The sequence below is a fragment of the Lactuca serriola genome, chromosome 2 (genome assembly GCF_051521515.1).
Source record: "Lactuca serriola cultivar US96UC23 chromosome 2, Lser_US96UC23_V15, whole genome shotgun sequence".
Taxonomy (NCBI): Eukaryota; Viridiplantae; Streptophyta; class Magnoliopsida; order Asterales; family Asteraceae; genus Lactuca; species Lactuca serriola.
In genome coordinates this window covers 230,201,584-230,220,369 of record NC_136409.1, presented here as the reverse complement: position 1 = coordinate 230,220,369, position 18,786 = coordinate 230,201,584, and the positions used below count along the sequence as shown (strand labels likewise).

The following is an 18,786-nucleotide window of genomic DNA, read 5'->3' as shown; positions in this document are numbered from 1 at the left end:
GCACTGGATCTACAAGCTTCTCCTTGATACAAGCTCTTGAGTCTTCAAGTTTCTTTCACTAAAACCACCTTCTAAGCTTTTACACACACAAAATGAGGAGTAATACACGATTAGGGTTTTCTGGGGTTAAGGGGGGCGATAAAAGAGGCAGAGGGTGGCTAATGAGCCTTTAAATAGGGTGCAAAACCCTGGAAATTAAGGTTTCATATTCCAACTCTAACTCGTCGAGTTGGGTCCTCCAACTCGTCGAGTAGGTCCCAAAGTTCACGCGGTCGGATCCTTTTCTACACGACGAGTTGGGGAAGCTAACTCGTCGAGTAGGTCTAAAAAGTTGAACATAAAGCTTTAAAATTTATACCTAGGAATCGGAATGTTACACTTTGCTAATCCATATGTGATTCACAATAGGGACAGAAGTATCTATTTCTAATCTAATCAGATAAATTTTAATTTCCACAAACTATTAAACCAAATTTTAAGCATCCAAAATGCGACATATGTGTCACAGATTGAGAATAAAAAGTGATGAATGCTTTAGCAACGTACAATATAGTGGCGGATTAACGATGAACATGATTGTTGTGACGGTTTAGCTACGGATGTATAGTAGGTATAAAGATCTACCGACAAATTTGCCACTGATGAACAAATTGTAGAATTACATAAAATCCTAATTTTTTTTGTCAAAATAAAAATCTAATTATAGAAAACAAAACAAACTCAGTTTTGGTATCTACACAATAATAAACATAAATATAAAATTAAAATTATATATATATATATATATATATATATATATATATATATATATATATATATATATATATATATATATATATATATATAAACACAAAACTACTACCATGAGTCGGATGTGATCAATTTTCCGTAGAGATATTAAATAGTTACATGTAAACAATTCGCGTCCGATAAAATAATCATGAAACCTTGACCAATATACTTTGCGATTCATACCTCATACCGTTTGTTGACCACATTTCATGAACTCGGTTAAGGCCAAATGTGTTGGTTTCCGCAGTGCCTTGCAATGATTTTATAGAATAGCACTCGTATTTTCTTGGGGATGGGCCTCATGCTATTCACATTCTCTTCAAGGTATATGTTCAAACTCTTATGTTCTATTCCACAGATTTCTTAGTATTTTTTATGTTTTCTCCGAAGACGCTCTTCCATTTCTTTTAGATAGTGAACAACCGATAAAACAAAACAACCAGCAAAATACTAACAAATATATCAAAGTAGATGAGACATCGTCATTTTGTAACAGAGTTCCTTTTTCTGACACTTTTGTTAATCTTTAATAGAATTTCACCTTTCCAAAATTAAAGAAATGGTTATGCTATCTGATTGTGTTTAGTATTCACACTAAAAGTCAAGAGAACTACACAACATTTAGAGACGAAACATAAACTAAAAGTTGTATTGTAACTTACAAGAGACGGTTCATAATCATGATTTAGATTTAGATTGTTTGTATTCACACTAAAAGTCAGATAAGATTCTCTTAACATAATGAAAATGCAACATTTGACTTTATACAAAATTTGGTTATTCTTCTTATACGTAACTACTATTTAACTAATAAATTTGAAGAAACCATATATATACCATCATATACTAGAACAAGTGTTAATTATAAACAACGGGATAAATATAAAAAGATAACTATTTTCGGAAAAAAGTGAATTGTGATGTGACACATTATTAAATTAACGTTGAACATATTAATTCGACATTTTTATTCACAATATAAAAGAAGAGGATAATTTTTTTTTAAAAAAGGACATGATTGAAGTTAGAATAAAGAGGACAGATGTCTCAAATATTATAGAATCGAAAACGATGGTAAACATTACTACCAACATGTGAAAACGATTAATCTATTGTTTTATTATCAATATTTTTTTTTGTCTGTGTTGTTACAAAAAAAACTATTAGTGGGTTTTTATATTACAGTATCTGATATTATATCATAACAAATAACAAATATGATTATTAACTCGTAACAAGAAAGTGCTACATGCAATGACTTCATAGTTTTAACTGAAACAATGTACAGAATTATATTTACTTAATTGACTTTTAGTAGATCATTTATATTACAGTTAGTTTCTACTTTCTACACTATCTAAATTATTACTGTTAAGTTGTAAATTGTTGTGTTCCAGTTTTGCAACGATCGTATTCATTTTTTTCATAACAAACCAAGCATCGAATTTTATTAAGAAGTGAGTTACTTCCATATCATATAATTAAATAATTTATGTTTAGTATATTTATCTACTTTAACCATTCAAGTTTTAATATTTTTGAACTTTAACACAAATGACTATTTTATTCATCCAAACCTTTTAATTTCTTTTCTTCTAGCATATTTACATGCCAAATAATCACATATTAAAGTTTTAAGTCAATTCCAAAATTTCAAGTTTTAAATTTATATTTATAACGACAATTTAATTAAAATTGCTATATTTTAGTCTTTTACATCTAAATGATGTCTAACCAAACCCATGTATTTTCAAACTTAATGTTACCATCTAATCGCTTCAAAAAAATTAAATTTATCCGTGTTTTTAAGATCCTTTGCATAAGCACACACTAATAACCATTTTACCCATTGCATTTTTTTTATTATTATTAGTGATGGAATTCAAAATTTCATTCCATTCCTTTCTTAATCACCTTGTTTGTGGTTTAAAGTATCATTACGATATCGTAAGAATATATTTTTGTCCCAAATAGCAAACTTCAATTAGATTCTTAATAGTAAATGTAAATTTTCAAATTCTCGTCTTAAGTTAGATTTTTACCAAAAATCGGTTATCTTATGGCTAATTGATTATTATCAAGCTAAGTAGCTCCATTTTTTTTGTTTATTTGGTGTTGCTAACTTAAACCTAATGATATTTCACAAGTCCAAACTCAACTTAACATATATCGAAGACATTTCAGGGGCGTGTTCGACAAAAGTAGCTGGTAGCGGGTAACTTGTAACTTGTAGCGTTTTGTTAAAAACTACATGAAGTAACATTTGGATTTGGTGCGTTTTAATTAAACTAAACGCTAGAAGCTTGTAGTGTCAAACGAGACTTTTTGTTTTAAACGGAGCGTTTTGTTAAATGCTAGAAGCTCTTAAACGCTCCAAAACGCTTCGTGCAGACCACGCCTCAAGTAGTTACTTTCTTGTGCTAGATGTCTAACTTCGGCAAAAAATCAAAACCGTCAAATTTTGTCATCATCAAAGTTCAAGATTTTGATTCTTTTAAGTTTCTAACTTGTTCATAAAACATTCTTCTTTGTTCTAATACCTTTCCAATATGTATGTACTACTTTCCGCTTCTATTTCATGAACCCTACTTTAATTATTTTTATACACACAATTAAAGTCCGAGATGTAAATTGACATATACGGTGGAGATTATTTATAATTGTACAACAGGTTTTTATTTGTGACCTATGTTTTTTTGTGAAACATGACTTGATGTCATCATTATTTTTACAACCATAACACTAAGGCTTCGAGGAGTGGCATACACCAAACTCCTTGTGAGCATGCTTAACATGCCATCATCCCTTAGCACATGCTAAGGATTTGCGCCAATATGAGCTTGCCGGTTCACGAGCGTGAGAAGAGAGGAGAGAGATATAGAGGAGAATGTGTACGGTTTTTTCTTTGGCTGTTTAATGGTTTTTTTTTCAAAATCAAATAACACTTTCACTCCTTAGCATGTTTTAGCATTATGTTATGTTTAGCATACACCACCACTCCCTCTAGCATAAAGCATTATAAAAATGAGTTTTTATATTATATATATATATATATATATATATATATATATATATATATATATATATATATATATATATATTATTGTAATATATGTCAAGTGTTTCATTTAAATATGTTTGTTTTAAATTATTACAAAGTAGTTGAAGTATGAAATCTTTATATAAGCTCCAAAGATAAAAGTTAAATCTAATATAAATAATAAACTAATATCAACTTAATTTATAATATAAGATCATAAGTAACAATATTAAATATAAGCTATTATTATAAAATAATAATCCATTTACTAATAAGTTTTTATTAATATCAGTGTATTCAACAAAACTAGCTAGTAGTACTAGCGGAAAGCTGGTACGTAAGATAGCATTTGTAATATCAAACGAGATTTTTTGTTAAAACCGGAGTGTTTTATAAAACGTTAAAAGATTGAAGTTTCCAAACAAACTGTATCAAAAACGCCTTAAATTTTTCATAAGATCAAAGTTCATATTAAAACTTTAATATTATATAGGCTGGTAATAAATTTACACAACAAATTTGATATTCCAGTATTCTAATACTAAAGTTGGTGTTATATTTGATGTTCGGTAAATATTATATAAAAACTTATATAAAATTATATTTTAGTGTTAGAGTTGGAGATAATATCCAAATTATGTTTATAATTCATTAGTTTTACACATTGACATGAGAAAATAAAAAAGGAAAAAAGGAAATTGAATAAATGGTAGTATTAGTTTAGATGACAACAACCAAATAATTGATTTTCCCCAAAAAATTTTGTCTTCACTCCCCTCCCATCGCCATCATCATCACCAACAAAAGCTGTGGTTCCGTTGGTGTTGCCACCACATCCTCCGTCTCCTCGGACGGTTTTTGCCCTTCGATCCGGTACGTAATCTCGTCGGGATGGTGTGGTTTCATCCTCCTCTCTTTTCCACACCCTCCAATTGTATTTCCCTAAAAAATACACAAAGTTCGGTAGGATTTTGTCCGCGAATTCTATCATTTTCACCTTCTCCTAATTTTTCTTCGTGTTCTCGTGATTCGAATTGTATGATTAATCAATCTTCATGTACGCGTGTTGGATTTCATTTATGAATTGCTATAGATACCCGATTTGTGCTTCAGAATTGCGTAAGATATCTACAAGTATAACTATTGATGCATTGTGCGGTGGTATCCAAAATGAATTAATAGATACCAACTACCAGTGATCCAATAGTTGGTTATGAGTGTCTTAATTGTCAATCATGTATACTTGATCTTTTCAATTTCGTTTAGGTATGTTTAAGTTGTGCACAATTCTGCTTTTGATATGTATAACATCAATCAAATTTTCTTAGCAGAATCTGTGAAGATAACATTAGATTTGGAATTCATGGAGGAATTCTGTGATTTCCTACAATGGCTTGGAGCAGATATGTCCATAAAGATACTAGCGAGTTTAGAGAACCCAACAGACCTTGTTCGTGCTAGTGCTGTTTCAAGCTCCTGGCGTCGATTTAGTGAGTTCATCACTCTTTGTATCTTATAAGATTCACAGAATTTGTGTCATTTTATAACTGATTGAAACATAGAAAATATTCTTTTACATGCTAATCTTTGTGATGCAGTTGTCATGAATGGCCTTGCTAAGCAGCTTTGCATAAGAATGTTTCCTGAAGTATCAAGTGTTGCTCATGTTATAGAAGTGAATGATAGGATAGAACCTCTACAAATCAGGCATGAAACTTCAATGGAATGGTCATGCTTGGAAAGGGAACACAGAGTATATGCATTTTTAGCAAGGGGTTTAACCACTTTTATGAGAAAAGATTGCATATTGGAAGCCATTGTTGCATCAAGCACTGATAACTATCCTCAAGAAAGCATCCATCACACATTAGAACCAGGTGACAGGGTTGATCAAAGGGCTTCATATTGGTCAAGTGAAGGGGCAGTTGACCCTGCAGTTCCTGAAACATTAGTATATAAACTTGTTGCAAATCTTTGTGTGATAACTGAGATCCACATACACCCGTTTCAAGGTTATTCTTGTAATTTTTCAAAATAGTTGAGTTTTCTGTTTTTTTTTTTTTTGTACTGATGAAATTTTGTTTGTCTACCAGCATATTTTCAATTTGGTTTTCCAATTTATTCTGCAAAAGCTGTGAGATTTCGATTGGGGCATTTGAAGCCAGCTTATGAGATTGAAAATGACATGAAAGATGAGTCTACAGCTGCTCTGAGGTTTATTCGTGATAATGTTGTGTGGACATATACATCTCCATCATTTCCCATGGCACAGGTGACTTTTATTCTGATTTATTTTCTTTAAAATTTCGTTTTACTTGATTCAAGATTCTTTATTTGACCCATAGTTTATGAATCGGGAAACTTTGAGACAAATGGTTGATCTTGCACATTGTTTTCCAGGTTAATCCAGATATTTTGTAATTCATGTTCCTAAAATGTTCTAAAGACTTTTTAACTGTTGGGTAGTTAAGAGCATCCACAATGTTTAAACATATATAATAATGACTTTATTATTTTTCACATCAGTTTTACTTGATTCAAAAAGTTTTTTTTCCCAATTACTTAATTTATCTTCATCTGTCTGAAATGTTTTATAAAGCCCTCTCATTTTATCTGTTGTTTTTCAACACACATCATATTTCAGTTGACAATAAGTCATTAACATTTAAATAATTATTATACGGATCAGTTTATCAAAAATACAACTTATGATAAATTTATTACTTCCATAGTTATAGAAATTTAAAAAAAAAAAAAATGAAAATTCTCTACAATCCCGTTATAAATTTAATATTTGATAAATGAAATGTTATTGAATATTTAATAAAATGAATTGATTAGTGAAAAAAAAATTAATCACTGTAGTAAACTGAAATATTATTGAATGAAGGATGAAATTGTAAAAAACACAAAAACAAAATAAGCACTTAATAAGAGTACGTGAGTTATTTTTTTACTGTTCCCCAACCACTTAATATTTCTGGGTTACTTATTTATCTATTGTTGTATTACTTTTTATCCCCCCTTGGTCATATTTTATATTAATTTAATTTTTTTGAGTAATTTATCAAAAATATAAATATTTTGTATTTTTGTGTTTTGATGTGACAGGAGAGCCGGCTGCAAAAGTTTAAGCTGCCAGAACCGGCTCTATGCATCGGAGGGATCTTGCAGATAGAGTTGTTGGGTAGAGTTCAAAAACAAGAAATGGATGAGAAATACTACATATGGTAACCTCCACCTATACCTATACCTATACCTACTTTTTAAATTATACAAATTTTGGTGATAGCAAAAGATGTAAATGCCCTTTATTATTATTATTAGATGTTTTTTACAATGATGCAGTGTGTCTCATGTGCAAGTGGTGGGACGGCCTCTGTCCCCTGCGTTTGATGCGGATATAATGGATCCGAGTGGAAAGTGTACACTGAAATACTATTCAGATGCCGATTATTGCTGTTCCCCTATAAAAAATTGTGAAGCCGAGGCAAGTACTAGTCCTTCCCGATTCCGTTCCTTCACTGCAAGCATAAGAGGTTGGGAACAAATGATTTTCAACACATTACTTGGTGGCGGAATGATGGTCGGAAACGATGATTCCGATGTTGATGATGATGATGATGATGAGGTCATCGAGTAATGCAATGGAAAAAAGATGGTAATTAGATTAGCGGATAAATGACTGATGTCGGAGCAGCAATCAAAGAGTAAATTCTCCTTTTTTTTTTTTGCCTAAATTTGTGCACATCTTTTTATGGATCGTTTTATAAGAAGCATGTTAGTTGTATAGGGATTTATAAGTAACTGTAGATGGCTGTTTTTTTGGTATGGATTGCTTTTATACCGTTTATGTTATTGTTTCCAATTATCTTCTTGTATCTTTTGGTACTTCAAATGAAAAATGATTTCATATTTCGTCTAAAAAACCATAAATTGGGATAATAAATCTTGATTTAATAAAAACGCAGAAAATGACAAGGTAATGAATGGAATGAGTCGAATACTAAATAAATAAAAAATTCTTTATAGTGATGTTTGGTTGGTTTGAATTGATGAAATGAGTCGAATACTAAATAAATAAAAAAATTTGCTATTTTATAAATTAAACTTTAATTAAAAAGTTAAATAATTTGTCAGAAAGTTATTTATTCTATAAAAAATTATTATAAACATTAAACAGTTAAATACCATGAAAATTTTTAAATTAATAAAGTAAAAATAATTTTCTTTTTTTAGAAAAGTAGTGTTAAATAAAAATAATTTATAACTTCATTTCATCAAAGGAATAAATGAAATGAAAGGTAGAGGGAATCACATTCCATAAGAAATGGCCCACTTAAAAAAAAACATGAATTTTCCATTCCATTTCCATCATAACGTTTTATTCCATTCCCTACTATGATTACTGTCTGCATATGATAAAATAAAGATCCGGTGACAAAATGTACTTGGCAAAAACCTAAAACCACTGTTAAATCTTTGCACCCATAGATTCAGATCACATCAACTCCACAGAGGTAAATAAAAATTAAGAAAAAAAAAAAGCAAAGGGGGGCCACTGTACAATGATATATTTATTCCACGGTGTCATGCCTTCCAGCCATAACTCCCGCCATCCTCACATTCATTGGTATTAATGAACATACTGTCCACAAACTCAGGCATATCTGCTGCTGCTGCTGCTGCAGCTTTCTCACCATCTGCACACGAGTCACTGTGTGAACCAGCTTTAAAACTATTACTCCTACTCGCCTCACCCGCACTTTGACCAGACACCGACGGCTTTGACCCTCCACCACCTTGTGGGTGGTGCTCGTTCTGTTGCACCTGGAGACCCGGAAACTGTTGATAGCCAACATGAATTCGGTTGTGGATAGAGTTGTTGAAGCAAGTTGAGGCATCAATCTCATGTTGGGAGTTTGAATTGATCAAACGTTGTTTCATTAACATATTCTGGTACTCCAAGGCTGGTGGTGGAGTTGATCCTCTGCCCATCTGAAAATTATTGTTGTTCATCCTCCTGTCAGCCTGGAATCCCTGAATACTCGACACCTGTCCCATTCCCATTCCCATTCCCATGCCCTGTACTTTTTGCATTCGTGGGAAGCTTTTCAACGCCTCTGAAACAAACAAACAATCTGTATATGATGTATGTGCAAAAGACGTAAATACCCTCAAGTACTTGATAAAAGGTTATACCAATAGGGCCAATTTTAGTGTCACGCATAATATCCACCAAGTCCATCATGCTGTTGACAACTTCAGCTGTCTGTAAACACCTCACGTATGTTTTCGTAAAACCCAAGTCATTTACAGATGGCAACTCCAAGCTCCTTGCCAGCTGGCGCCCTGCCGCCACAATCCTGACCACAACAAAAAGTCAACCACCAATTTTCATTTCATTTATAATTAAAAAAAAATGCTGAAAATATAAATTAATACTCACATATTACTGTTTGCCTGCAAATCTTGCTGCAATACACCACCAGATCCACTTTCGGCAATTGTGGATTGCCATTTCTGTGCAACTTCTAACAACTGATTCACCTGCAAAAACACAAAAAAGAATACTTTTTAATCTAATAAAAATAAAACAAAAAATATATATATATTTACCTGATTAGCAATGAGTCTACGAGGAAGAAGCTCCTCATGGCGACGTGAACAGAATTCCCAAGTGAATATCTTTAAGTCAGGGGTAAAAATGACTTTAAGCCTCCCCTCACGAACAACACGGCTTTGCTCATACACACTTTCTTGAACTGCTTTTCCGTATTCCAACATCATGATTCCAGAGGGGAATCGGCATTCCCGAGGCAAGTCAAGAAACCAAAGCTCATCAATAACACCACTACTGAATTTTATTTCATTAAGCCTAGCCAATACTTCAAATGTCGCCTCTGTTATAAAAAATAAAACAAAGGTACAAAAAACGATCATTCAAGTAGCAAAATTGTAAATATATAATAATAATAAATTGATTAAGAATTACATACCAAATCCTCTTCCAGATTTTGACCCACAGATACCACACTGCCATGCATCCTAAACAACAAAAAGGGTTTCAGTAAGATGGGATCTTTATTTATTATAATAAATAAATCTTACTTATTGTTGTGTTGAAATCTTTAAAAAAGAAAAAACGTACCAGATTTGCAGGGGAAAATACACCTGATGGGTGATGTCCCATGTTATTATGCAAAGCAAGACACCATCGTTTTTTTGCACGTGGAGAATAGTACTCTCCCACAAACTTTCTCCAGTAAGAAATGTCCTATAAATTATAATGAAGAAGAAAATTAGATGTATAAAACCAAAATTAAACAGAAAGATAAAGTTCTTGAAAATAAACTGACAGCTGGACGTTGGCGTTGATGATAAAGGTATTGCATCAGTCTCCTTGAGCATACACCACCATCATATGATCGGTTTACAGCAGATGCAGGTTGTTGAAGAGCTTGCCTCAAATGGAGCTGTTGTTGTTGCTGCTGTTGAAGCAAGTGGGCCCGCTGTCCAGGTGGCAGAGACTGTAAATATAAAGCTTGTAACTGTGCATTAGAATTTTGTGACTGAACCAACTCTTGTTTTTGCAATAGCTGTCTTAAATACTGCTGTTGTAAGATATCATCATGTTTGATATCAAGTCGAGGTTTCTTTGCCACATGATCTGAATAAAGTGATCCAGGAAACATGGAAGTTTCAGTGAAAGGAACTTGTCCGAGTCTTGGATTAGGCAATGAGGTGGCAGTAGAAGCATTATTGGTAACATTATTGGAAGAGAATGATAATGGTGATGCAGGTAACCGCATGTAAGATTCATTGTTGATACTTGCACTTCTTTGGATACATGGGTTACTACTACCTCCTGAAAGCCCTGAATTGGCATCTGTAACCAATGAACTTGCTCCCATGGTTAGCCCTGAACTAGCACCCATGCTTACATCACCAGAAACAGGAAGCATGTTTGAGTACATGCTTTGTGGAACTAAATTTGAGTTCCTATAGCTGTATGGGCTCAAATGTGAATTTGGTAGACCTTGAGAATGTTCATCTTCTTCAAAGAAGATGCCAGAACTCGATGAAGAATGTACCATCTGGAATCAAGAACCCTTGTCAACACATGTATGGATACCAAATCGAGAATAAAAAAACAAAATAAGAGCATCTCTTTATCTCGGAAGAATAAGAACTGAAAAAACCCTAATTTGAATTGGATAAAAGTAAAAACCCTAAGTTATTGTGTAGCCAACTAAGAAGTAAGAGCAACGAAAGCCTACGCAGTGAATCTCCACAAAATGACCGCCTAATAAGGCATTACAGCAGAGAAACACGAAAATAACTACAAATACAGGAAGGAATTTCATCATCGCATTCCATTGAAAATCGATAAAAGAAGATCAAAGTAGAATTATTGTATTCCATCCGTAAAATCGCTTAAAATGCGAGAAAATTAAAATTCTCTAGAACACGATACTTACCGAGAACTGAAACAACAAAATCGAATTGATAACTGATAATTGATATTAACAAACGAAACAGATACAGATTCGTTTTTTGTCCGGTTCAAGTGTTGATCAGATGATTAAAATAGTTCACAATTTTAACGAATACAAAGAGAGCAAAGAAACACTCATTGATCACTGATGAATAAAAAAACAGCTAACCTCTGAAATGATTAGCAAAGATTGTCGCGTCGAGTCGGAACCGAAAAATGTTGCAAGGTTCAGCAGGAGTTTATATACCTAGCGGAAATTGGAGCGCCATGAGTGACCGGCGGGTGGCAGTGTGTAAACCCTACCAGATTGCCTACAGCAGGTCGTCTTGTAATCAAACGGGTTACAACGGTTGTTCTGTCATTCTATGGGTTCAAGCATCAAAATAAATTTATTAGTTATTTATATATTCTTTTTGAGAAATCAAACCCTAAAGCTTTACTTCCGAGTTCATTAAAAAAAATATAGGACAGAAAAAGAACAATGAGAGAAAGCAAATGGAGAGAATAAATTATTCCTTGTTCATAAATTCGAAAGAAAGAAAAAGAAAATATATATTTTAGGTGCTCCTAATTTAAAAAGGGAAAAAACAAATAAATAAATAAACAAACAATTATATCCTTCATATTATTAAGGGAATATTAGATATTTACAACCCCTACCCCCACTCAACCCCCCCCCCCCCCTCTCTCTCCTTATCTAAAACCTAAAAAAAATTAAAAATAAATAAATAAAATCAAGAACAATAAGCAAAACTCCATGAAACGAGTAAGACATAAGCTTAGACCAATAATTGTCAATTGTATTCAAAATACAAAACGAAAAACACAAACAACTCCAAAAAAAAAAAATCACATGTTCGTCCAAAACTACCAAATTAAATAATTTCAAGTAAATAAACGCATAAGATCAATCTAATAACAATCACCTAAGCTAATTCAATCACGTGCACTCATCATATCTTTAATACATCCATATGTATCTGAAAGGGACAACTAAATAGTGTCCTAGCTTTTACTTGACTTGTTGCAAAAAAAAAAAAAAAAAAAAAAAAAAAAGAAAAGAAAATTAAAACCTTCGGTACTTCATGGAGTTCCAAACCCACCAACTTTAACTCTCTGTAAATTTCTTCCCCTGTATACTCCCGAGGATAAGCTCTATCAAATATTATATTACCCTCCCTGCTAGTAGTAGCCACATTATTAACAGATTTCATGATCTTTACATTAACATCTTTTTCTTCTTCTTCAAATTTTCTCTTTTTACTCTTACATTTCTTTTGTAACATCCAGTAAATGTGGCAATCGTGTCGTGTCTTGTCGGGTTCGTGTTGTGTCGAAACACTAAATGGGTTGGAAGGGCTTGACCATAACCCGACCCATTTAATTAACGTGTCGTGTCCTGTCAACTCGTTTATTTTCATGTCGAGTTTGTGTCGGGTTTCGGGTTAGGGATATACCTTGAAATATGTCGTGTCATGTGAGTTTAAAAGATTAAGCATGTTGAAAGAGTAGGAGTTGGGTAGGCGGAAAGAAAAATCTAATAGTTTGGAGGCAAAACAGGTGAAGTCATAGTAAGTTTAGATGACAAAATTAAAAGAGTGAGAGTTGGGTAGGTGGATGACAAGGTCATGAGGATGTGAGAGTAATGAAAGAGACTGGGTAGTTTGGGAGAGAATGAAAAAACTAAAATCAAGTCTGTATCTAGACGGCTAAGTCATTTCAACATTACAAAACAATTCAATTCAAAGGTTTTCTTTTACTTATGGTTTTGGTTTTGTATCTTTCTAGATTATTTAAATAATTCAAAAAACTTGCATATAAATAAACTGGTCATTTTCGAGTCATATTTGAGTTGAAATTCTTAACCCTAACCTTACCCATTTAATTTCCATGTCGTGTCGTGTCAACCCAATTATTTAAACGGGTTGAAATATCTTTACCCAAACCCGTTTATTTTGTGTCGTGTTAATTTTTTCCACCTCTACAGTCCATGTATAAATTGATTTTTGTATGTTTTGACTTTTAATTGGGAAACCACGCCGTGGTGGAGTATCACCACGGCATGGGGGGATGCTTTAGATTCGCAGGATTTTAACGACCCGCTACGACGTGGTTATGGGGCACCACGACGTGGCAAGTGTTTTAAGTGAAAACCCTAATTTCAAGTGAACATTAAGGCTAGGGTTTTAGCCTCCATCTTCCTCCCAACCTCAAAAACCCTAACCATAGCCTCCATTGAAGTTATGAGGTCATTCTTGGTGCTTTTTGGTGATTTTAGAAGGAGAAGGAAGCTCTTGGTGAGGTGGTTACTTAGCAAGCATCATTTCTTCAGCTAAGCTTATCTCTTGGACCTTGGTGAGTGCCCATGACTCAACCTTTTCTTGCCATGTTACTAGATCTCTTGTTTTTGTCCCCTTTTTTCCCATGATTTTGATGGACTTAAGTGATGGGATATCATAAAGTTTGCAACTTTAAGAATCTCCAGGTCAAATTGAGCATGCAGTGTCTTGGATCTGAATTATAATTAAGTTTTGATGTCATGCATGGGACTTTAGTCATTAAACCCTATTTTTGACCTAAAATGGAAAAAGCATGTATTGGATATGCAGGGCTATAAAGCCACGATTTTTAAGGTCACTTTGGAGTCTGAAACCTTTCTGGAACTTTAGAGGTGCAACTTTAAGGATTTGGTGCTTAGTGGGAGTCTTGATGCATTAAGTTACCATTAGTGGTTAGGGTTGGGACTTTGGTTTATGGAAGGGTTTGAGGGATAAAGTTGGAAACTTTACCCATCAAAACCATGGGAAGGACCAGATCCGAGACTTGGAGATTTTGTAGTTGAAGGAAATGACTTAATGGTTTAAGTTGTCCATACACATCACCACAACGTGGTGACTTGGTCAAGACCCGCATGTTTTGTCGGTTTACGACTAGAACGTGGCCAAGGAGGCCATGATGTGGCGACTAGCTGGGTTGACTTTTGACCGATGACTTTGACCAAGTTTGACCTACAGGTATTTTAGGTATTTTGATTTGTAGCTGAGATTCAGTTACTGTTTATTGTAAAGGTGATCGGTAGAGTTCTTATTCAGAGTAACATGTTGATACGCTATCTTTTCAGACTAAGAGGTGAGTCCCCTCACTGTATCCATGGGTCGAAGGCACTAATATCGCCCACTAGGATTTGTTATGTAGGATGCTAGTTGTTTTTTGGGAAAATGACATATAGGCCCTATAATGTTTCTAGGATTTACCCATTTAACCACTTAACTTATTTTTTGGCCTAATAAAGGAACAAAGTAGTGGGAACCTGTTTATTTAGCCATCTTCACCTCTTTTCCCCGGTTTTATTGACAAATAGTAAAAAATTGCCACATCAGCCTTGGAAAGTAACATCACATTTTGACCATTTCTTTGTTACCATAGATCCGAACACAAACCCATCAGTTTCTCTGGTTTTATCACAGAATACCACCCAACACCACTTTCTAGCCACCACCCACCACCATCAAACGCACATCACCGCCACTGCTGTGAAATTCCGACCACCACCAAGTCCCTCCTTTCCCCCACTCATTTTCCCGTCAAATTCAAGAAGAAACGAAGTAGCAGAAGGCCGTCAAAGCAGCCCCTGTCGCACACCACCACCGACTGCCCTTCTACCACCGTTTGTTGCTGCTGTTGCCGCCGACAATCTGCAGTTACCACCAATGTTCGTTGCCGTTGCCGTCAGTAAGCCATCTCCACCCTCGAAATTTAAGGAACAAGATTGCAAATTTCAAACTTGTGGATGAAATCGCATAGGAAATTATACACACCAACAACAAGAAGTCAAGAACCAATGAAGAAATCAAGAACAATTCATCCCAAATCTTTCCTCTTCTCTCTGTTTCTCTCTCTAAAATCCTTCCTCTATTACCAATCCATGTGACATTTTTTTTCGACCTAGAATCGGCAACATCTAACACCCTTATGAAGTGTATCCAAAAAGAACCAGCGAAGGTTATATAATTAAAGCTTCAGGAGGAACAAAATTAAGGTTTCAATTATTAGGTTTAAGGAAAACAAGAACACAAACCTCCAACCACCGCCACTTCCTGTCAATTGAGCATAACCTAAAGATACATAAAACATATGACAAAATTGATGTTTTTTTATGTTTGTTTCATTTATGGAAAAATGGATTGCATTTTGAAATGAAATAGCTAACTACTGTGATAATTTTAATCATAGATTTAGATGTATCGGTTTCAATGAATGAAATCCAGGTACACTTAAACCCAATCAGGCAATCCTTGGGAGCATCGATGGTGACAAACGTCTTTGACGCCTTGAACGCCAACTACATCACATCTTCATCTTGTTAATGATCGAAGACAATCAAGGCTTGATCGTTTGAGGATTTATGATTTTGATATCGATTGATGATCATCGATGATGATAGTTGAATCGATTGGATTCAGATTTGGAGGCAGTAATGAGACGAGATGTGGAACGATGAATAACCCTCATATTTGGACTGCGGTGGTGTTAGTTTTGGGAAAAAACTAAATCGATGAAGGATCTAACGTTGTGTTGGAGAAGAAGATCGATGATGGGAAGTATTGGAGAAAAACGTCATCCGGAGAATGAGCACACATCGTGCACACACAGAGAGAGAGAGAGAGAGAGAGAGAGAGAGAGTTGAGGGGCCCTCTTATTATTTTTAATTATTAAAATGCAAGAATACGTGAGCTGTCATGAGGGGTAACCGGGTTACCCCTTTGTTTTCTCAAAAAGGACGTTTTAGACCCGACACAACCAACTTTGTTCCCTTAGAAGGTACAGAAATAACATTAGGGACTGAATGAGTAAACCCTAGAAACATTATAGGGCCTATACGTCATTTTCCTTTGTTTTTTTGATACTTGCATGAAAGACCATGGGGGGTAGCCCATGGCAATTGTATGAAAGACCAAGGGGGTATCCCATGACACTTGTATTTAAGACTAGGATTTGGCCCTCGACATTGCAAGTAAAGACTATGGGGGTATCCCATGGCAATTGTATGTAAGACCGGGATTTGGCCATCGTCATTACAAGGAAAGACCATGGGGTAGGCCATGACACTTGTATGTAAAACCGAGATTTGGCCCTATACATTATAAGGAAAGACCATGGGGGTAGCCCATGACACTTGCATGTAAGACCAGGATTTTGCCTTCAACATTGCAAGGAAAGACCATGGGACCAGCCCATGACACCTGTATATATGGTATGTGGTATTATGTGGAACTTACTAAGCTTTGTGCTTACAATTTATGTTTATGGTTCCAGGTACTTCTGGTTCAAAATGAAAGGGTCTGACGTGATGACACAACATCTTCCCCTCATGATTTCTGCATTTGAATAATAATACTCTGATATTTTGGATATTATTTTTTGTGATGGTTTTTGAAACAATTAATGAATGAATTTGATAGTCTTTCAATGAAAAAATTTATCACTGCTTTTAGGGATGTTACAAGTTGGTATCAGAGCCTTGTTTTGAGGGATTCAGACACACTCTCGAGTGTGACTGAGCTCAAACTAAGAAAGTGGTAATCTTTTGAAAGGAAAAAATTTCTAAAAAGAAATATTTTTATAAAGAAAAAGGGGATGTGATGCGTGCAATCAGCTGAGCTACAGTAAGTGATTCTCATAATACCCATACATGTTGATATGTTATATGATATGAATATTTACACGTTAGGATAATGTTATGGATACTTTTAGGAATTGCATAATAGATTTACCTGATATGTGATGCCTCGTAGCCTAAAAGCTTTGGATGTTATGTATTACTTGGAATTGACATTGGCTTAGTTGATTGCTAAGTATATGCTTTCAAAGTTGTATATGACTAGGATCATATAGCCCTAGAATGATTGATTTGACCTCATTTCTTGTTCCTTTTTGGGCGAGCGAGCTGATATGTCCTTTGATTGGTTATGGCTAGGAGTGTTGTTGCATGAATGCTACTTGCTTTGTGCTTTGTGGGACTTTTATTGATGTGGGTTAACAATTAAGTGAACACGTTCAATCACATGCTGCAAAGGTTAACTAATCTCAGAATGATGGATTTGGCTCTATTGCACATTTCTTGTCTGAGTCTTTTACTTGAAGGATTATCTAAACTTTGTTGCATGTGACGGTATACATGAAGTAGTTATCTGAAATTAGCAGGAGTTCTTCATCAGTTGATAAGTAGGGTGAGGTTAGAATCCTAGGAGCGCCTAGGAAGTGTGGGTATGGATGCATTGTTTAGTGGGTACTTGGAGTACCAATTTGAGGATGTAACTTAGAGGATTCAGGATGATTCTTGAGGAAAGTATGGATAGGTGTGAAAGGTATTGGGCCCGTAATACCGGAAGCACAAGATCCATACTCGAATCAAGGTAAGTCACCAGGATTCTAAGGAGCTGGTTGGGGGTAGATGGCATGGTTGGTATCATGATTCGTGGCAGTATTTTGTATGTGTCAATCTTGTGGTTATGGGTGTTTAGGCTGAGGTGAGTCTGGTGATTGTTTGGGATTTAGTAGCCATGTCAGTTTGGGTTTGAATGGTGTAGACCTAGGTAAGTTAGTTGATTTTGAGATCTCGAGGGCCTTGCTCGAGGGTAATGTCATTTGAGTCACAAAACTCAAGGAAGGAGTGACTGTTTTGATTGACTCGAGTATTACAGTCGGAGGTGGAATGATTGATAGATGGATTGGAATGTCACTATCTTCGGTAGAGGCTATGTTCTTCCAAGCTTCAGTGTTCATAGGAGAGAGTGAGCAAACATGTGATTTTCATAGTTGGTATGTAGACCCAACATGGGGCTACATGTCTGCGGTTTTTGGGCGACAATACGGCAGTGTGGGAACACACAAGAGGACTTTTATGGTATGGTTTCTTTAGGATGAGAGCAAGGATCTGCTTTCTTGGAATATATGTGGATCAGGTGTTAGCTGGTGGTTTATAGTGATCAGGGAATGTAAATTAGGAGCAACAACTTTTGTTGTCTCTGATGTATCCCGACTAAGAGAGTGATGTATTTCGTATTTATGAATGATTATTGTGATGAATTTTCGGTTGGAATTTGCAGGCGAGGAGTGCAGTAATCATTTTGTTCCTAGATGGGAAGTTGGTGTTTTGCTTGTGCATCTGCATGGAATTCTTGATGTTAGAGGCATCCATGATTAGGGAGTTCCCAAGGTCTCCATCTGAGATTCAGAATCTCTTTGAGTTTACTTGGTCCTTTATCTAGAATATCATCTTGTGTTATGTTATATATCCCAAGGTCCAGGGATGCTACACATCTGAGTGAGCCGGTTTGAGTTTTGGCTTATTTGCAAACGCCAGTTGGTTGTGGTCTGAAGCCTAAGTGGGGGAGAGCTGGATATTTTGCTTAGAGGATCAGTGATTTGTTTGAGTTATGGTTTCATAAGAATG

At 34.8% G+C, this 18,786-nt stretch overlaps 2 protein-coding genes across 5 annotated transcripts; one reads left to right on the top strand and one right to left on the bottom strand.

The window, feature by feature from the left end:
- The first annotated feature begins 4,554 nt into the window (after window positions 1-4,554).
- On the top strand, window positions 4,555-7,703 carry LOC145088819 (F-box protein At4g00755-like). 4 transcript variants are annotated; one of them, XM_079027230.1, is made up of 6 exons: window positions 4,555-4,705; window positions 5,164-5,322; window positions 5,431-5,844; window positions 5,926-6,104; window positions 6,944-7,062; window positions 7,181-7,703. In XM_079027230.1, the coding sequence occupies exons 2-6, from the start codon at window positions 5,196-5,198 to the stop codon at window positions 7,473-7,475; spliced, it is 1,134 nt and encodes a 377-aa protein (XP_078883356.1). In that variant the 5' UTR covers window positions 4,555-4,705; window positions 5,164-5,195; the 3' UTR covers window positions 7,476-7,703. The 4 variants fall into 4 exon arrangements, with proteins under 4 accessions (XP_078883356.1, XP_078883357.1, XP_078883355.1 ...); XM_079027231.1 differs by having other exon boundaries at window positions 4,575-4,795; XM_079027229.1 differs by lacking the exon at window positions 4,555-4,705 and adding an exon at window positions 4,805-4,951.
- Window positions 7,704-8,171: 468 nt separating this feature from the next.
- On the bottom strand, window positions 8,172-11,782 carry LOC145088818 (putative transcriptional regulator SLK2). The gene is made up of 8 exons (XM_079027228.1): window positions 11,500-11,782; window positions 10,192-10,929; window positions 9,984-10,109; window positions 9,832-9,880; window positions 9,452-9,735; window positions 9,282-9,382; window positions 9,035-9,198; window positions 8,172-8,955 (listed from the first exon to the last, which is right to left on the bottom strand). The coding sequence occupies exons 2-8, from the start codon at window positions 10,927-10,929 to the stop codon at window positions 8,423-8,425; spliced, it is 1,995 nt and encodes a 664-aa protein (XP_078883354.1). The 5' UTR covers window positions 11,500-11,782; the 3' UTR covers window positions 8,172-8,422.
- Window positions 11,783-18,786: the final 7,004 nt, after the last annotated feature.

Excerpts from the sequence above, each read along its gene's own strand:
- LOC145088819 (XM_079027229.1), top strand. The coding sequence starts at position 4,888 with ATGTACGCGTGTTGGATTTCATTTATGAATTGCTATAGATACCCGATT. Across the intron at positions 4,952-5,163 it reads GATTTGTGCTTCAGAATTGC|AATCTGTGAAGATAACATTA; the intron begins GTAAGATATCTA and ends TTTTCTTAGCAG. Across the intron at positions 6,105-6,943 it reads CATCATTTCCCATGGCACAG|GAGAGCCGGCTGCAAAAGTT; the intron begins GTGACTTTTATT and ends TTGATGTGACAG.
- LOC145088818 (XM_079027228.1), bottom strand. The coding sequence starts at position 10,929 with ATGGTACATTCTTCATCGAGTTCTGGCATCTTCTTTGAAGAAGATGAA. Across the intron at positions 9,881-9,983 it reads TATTTTCCCCTGCAAATCTG|GATGCATGGCAGTGTGGTAT; the intron begins GTACGTTTTTTC and ends TTTGTTGTTTAG. Across the intron at positions 9,383-9,451 it reads GTAGACTCATTGCTAATCAG|GTGAATCAGTTGTTAGAAGT; the intron begins GTAAATATATAT and ends GTGTTTTTGCAG.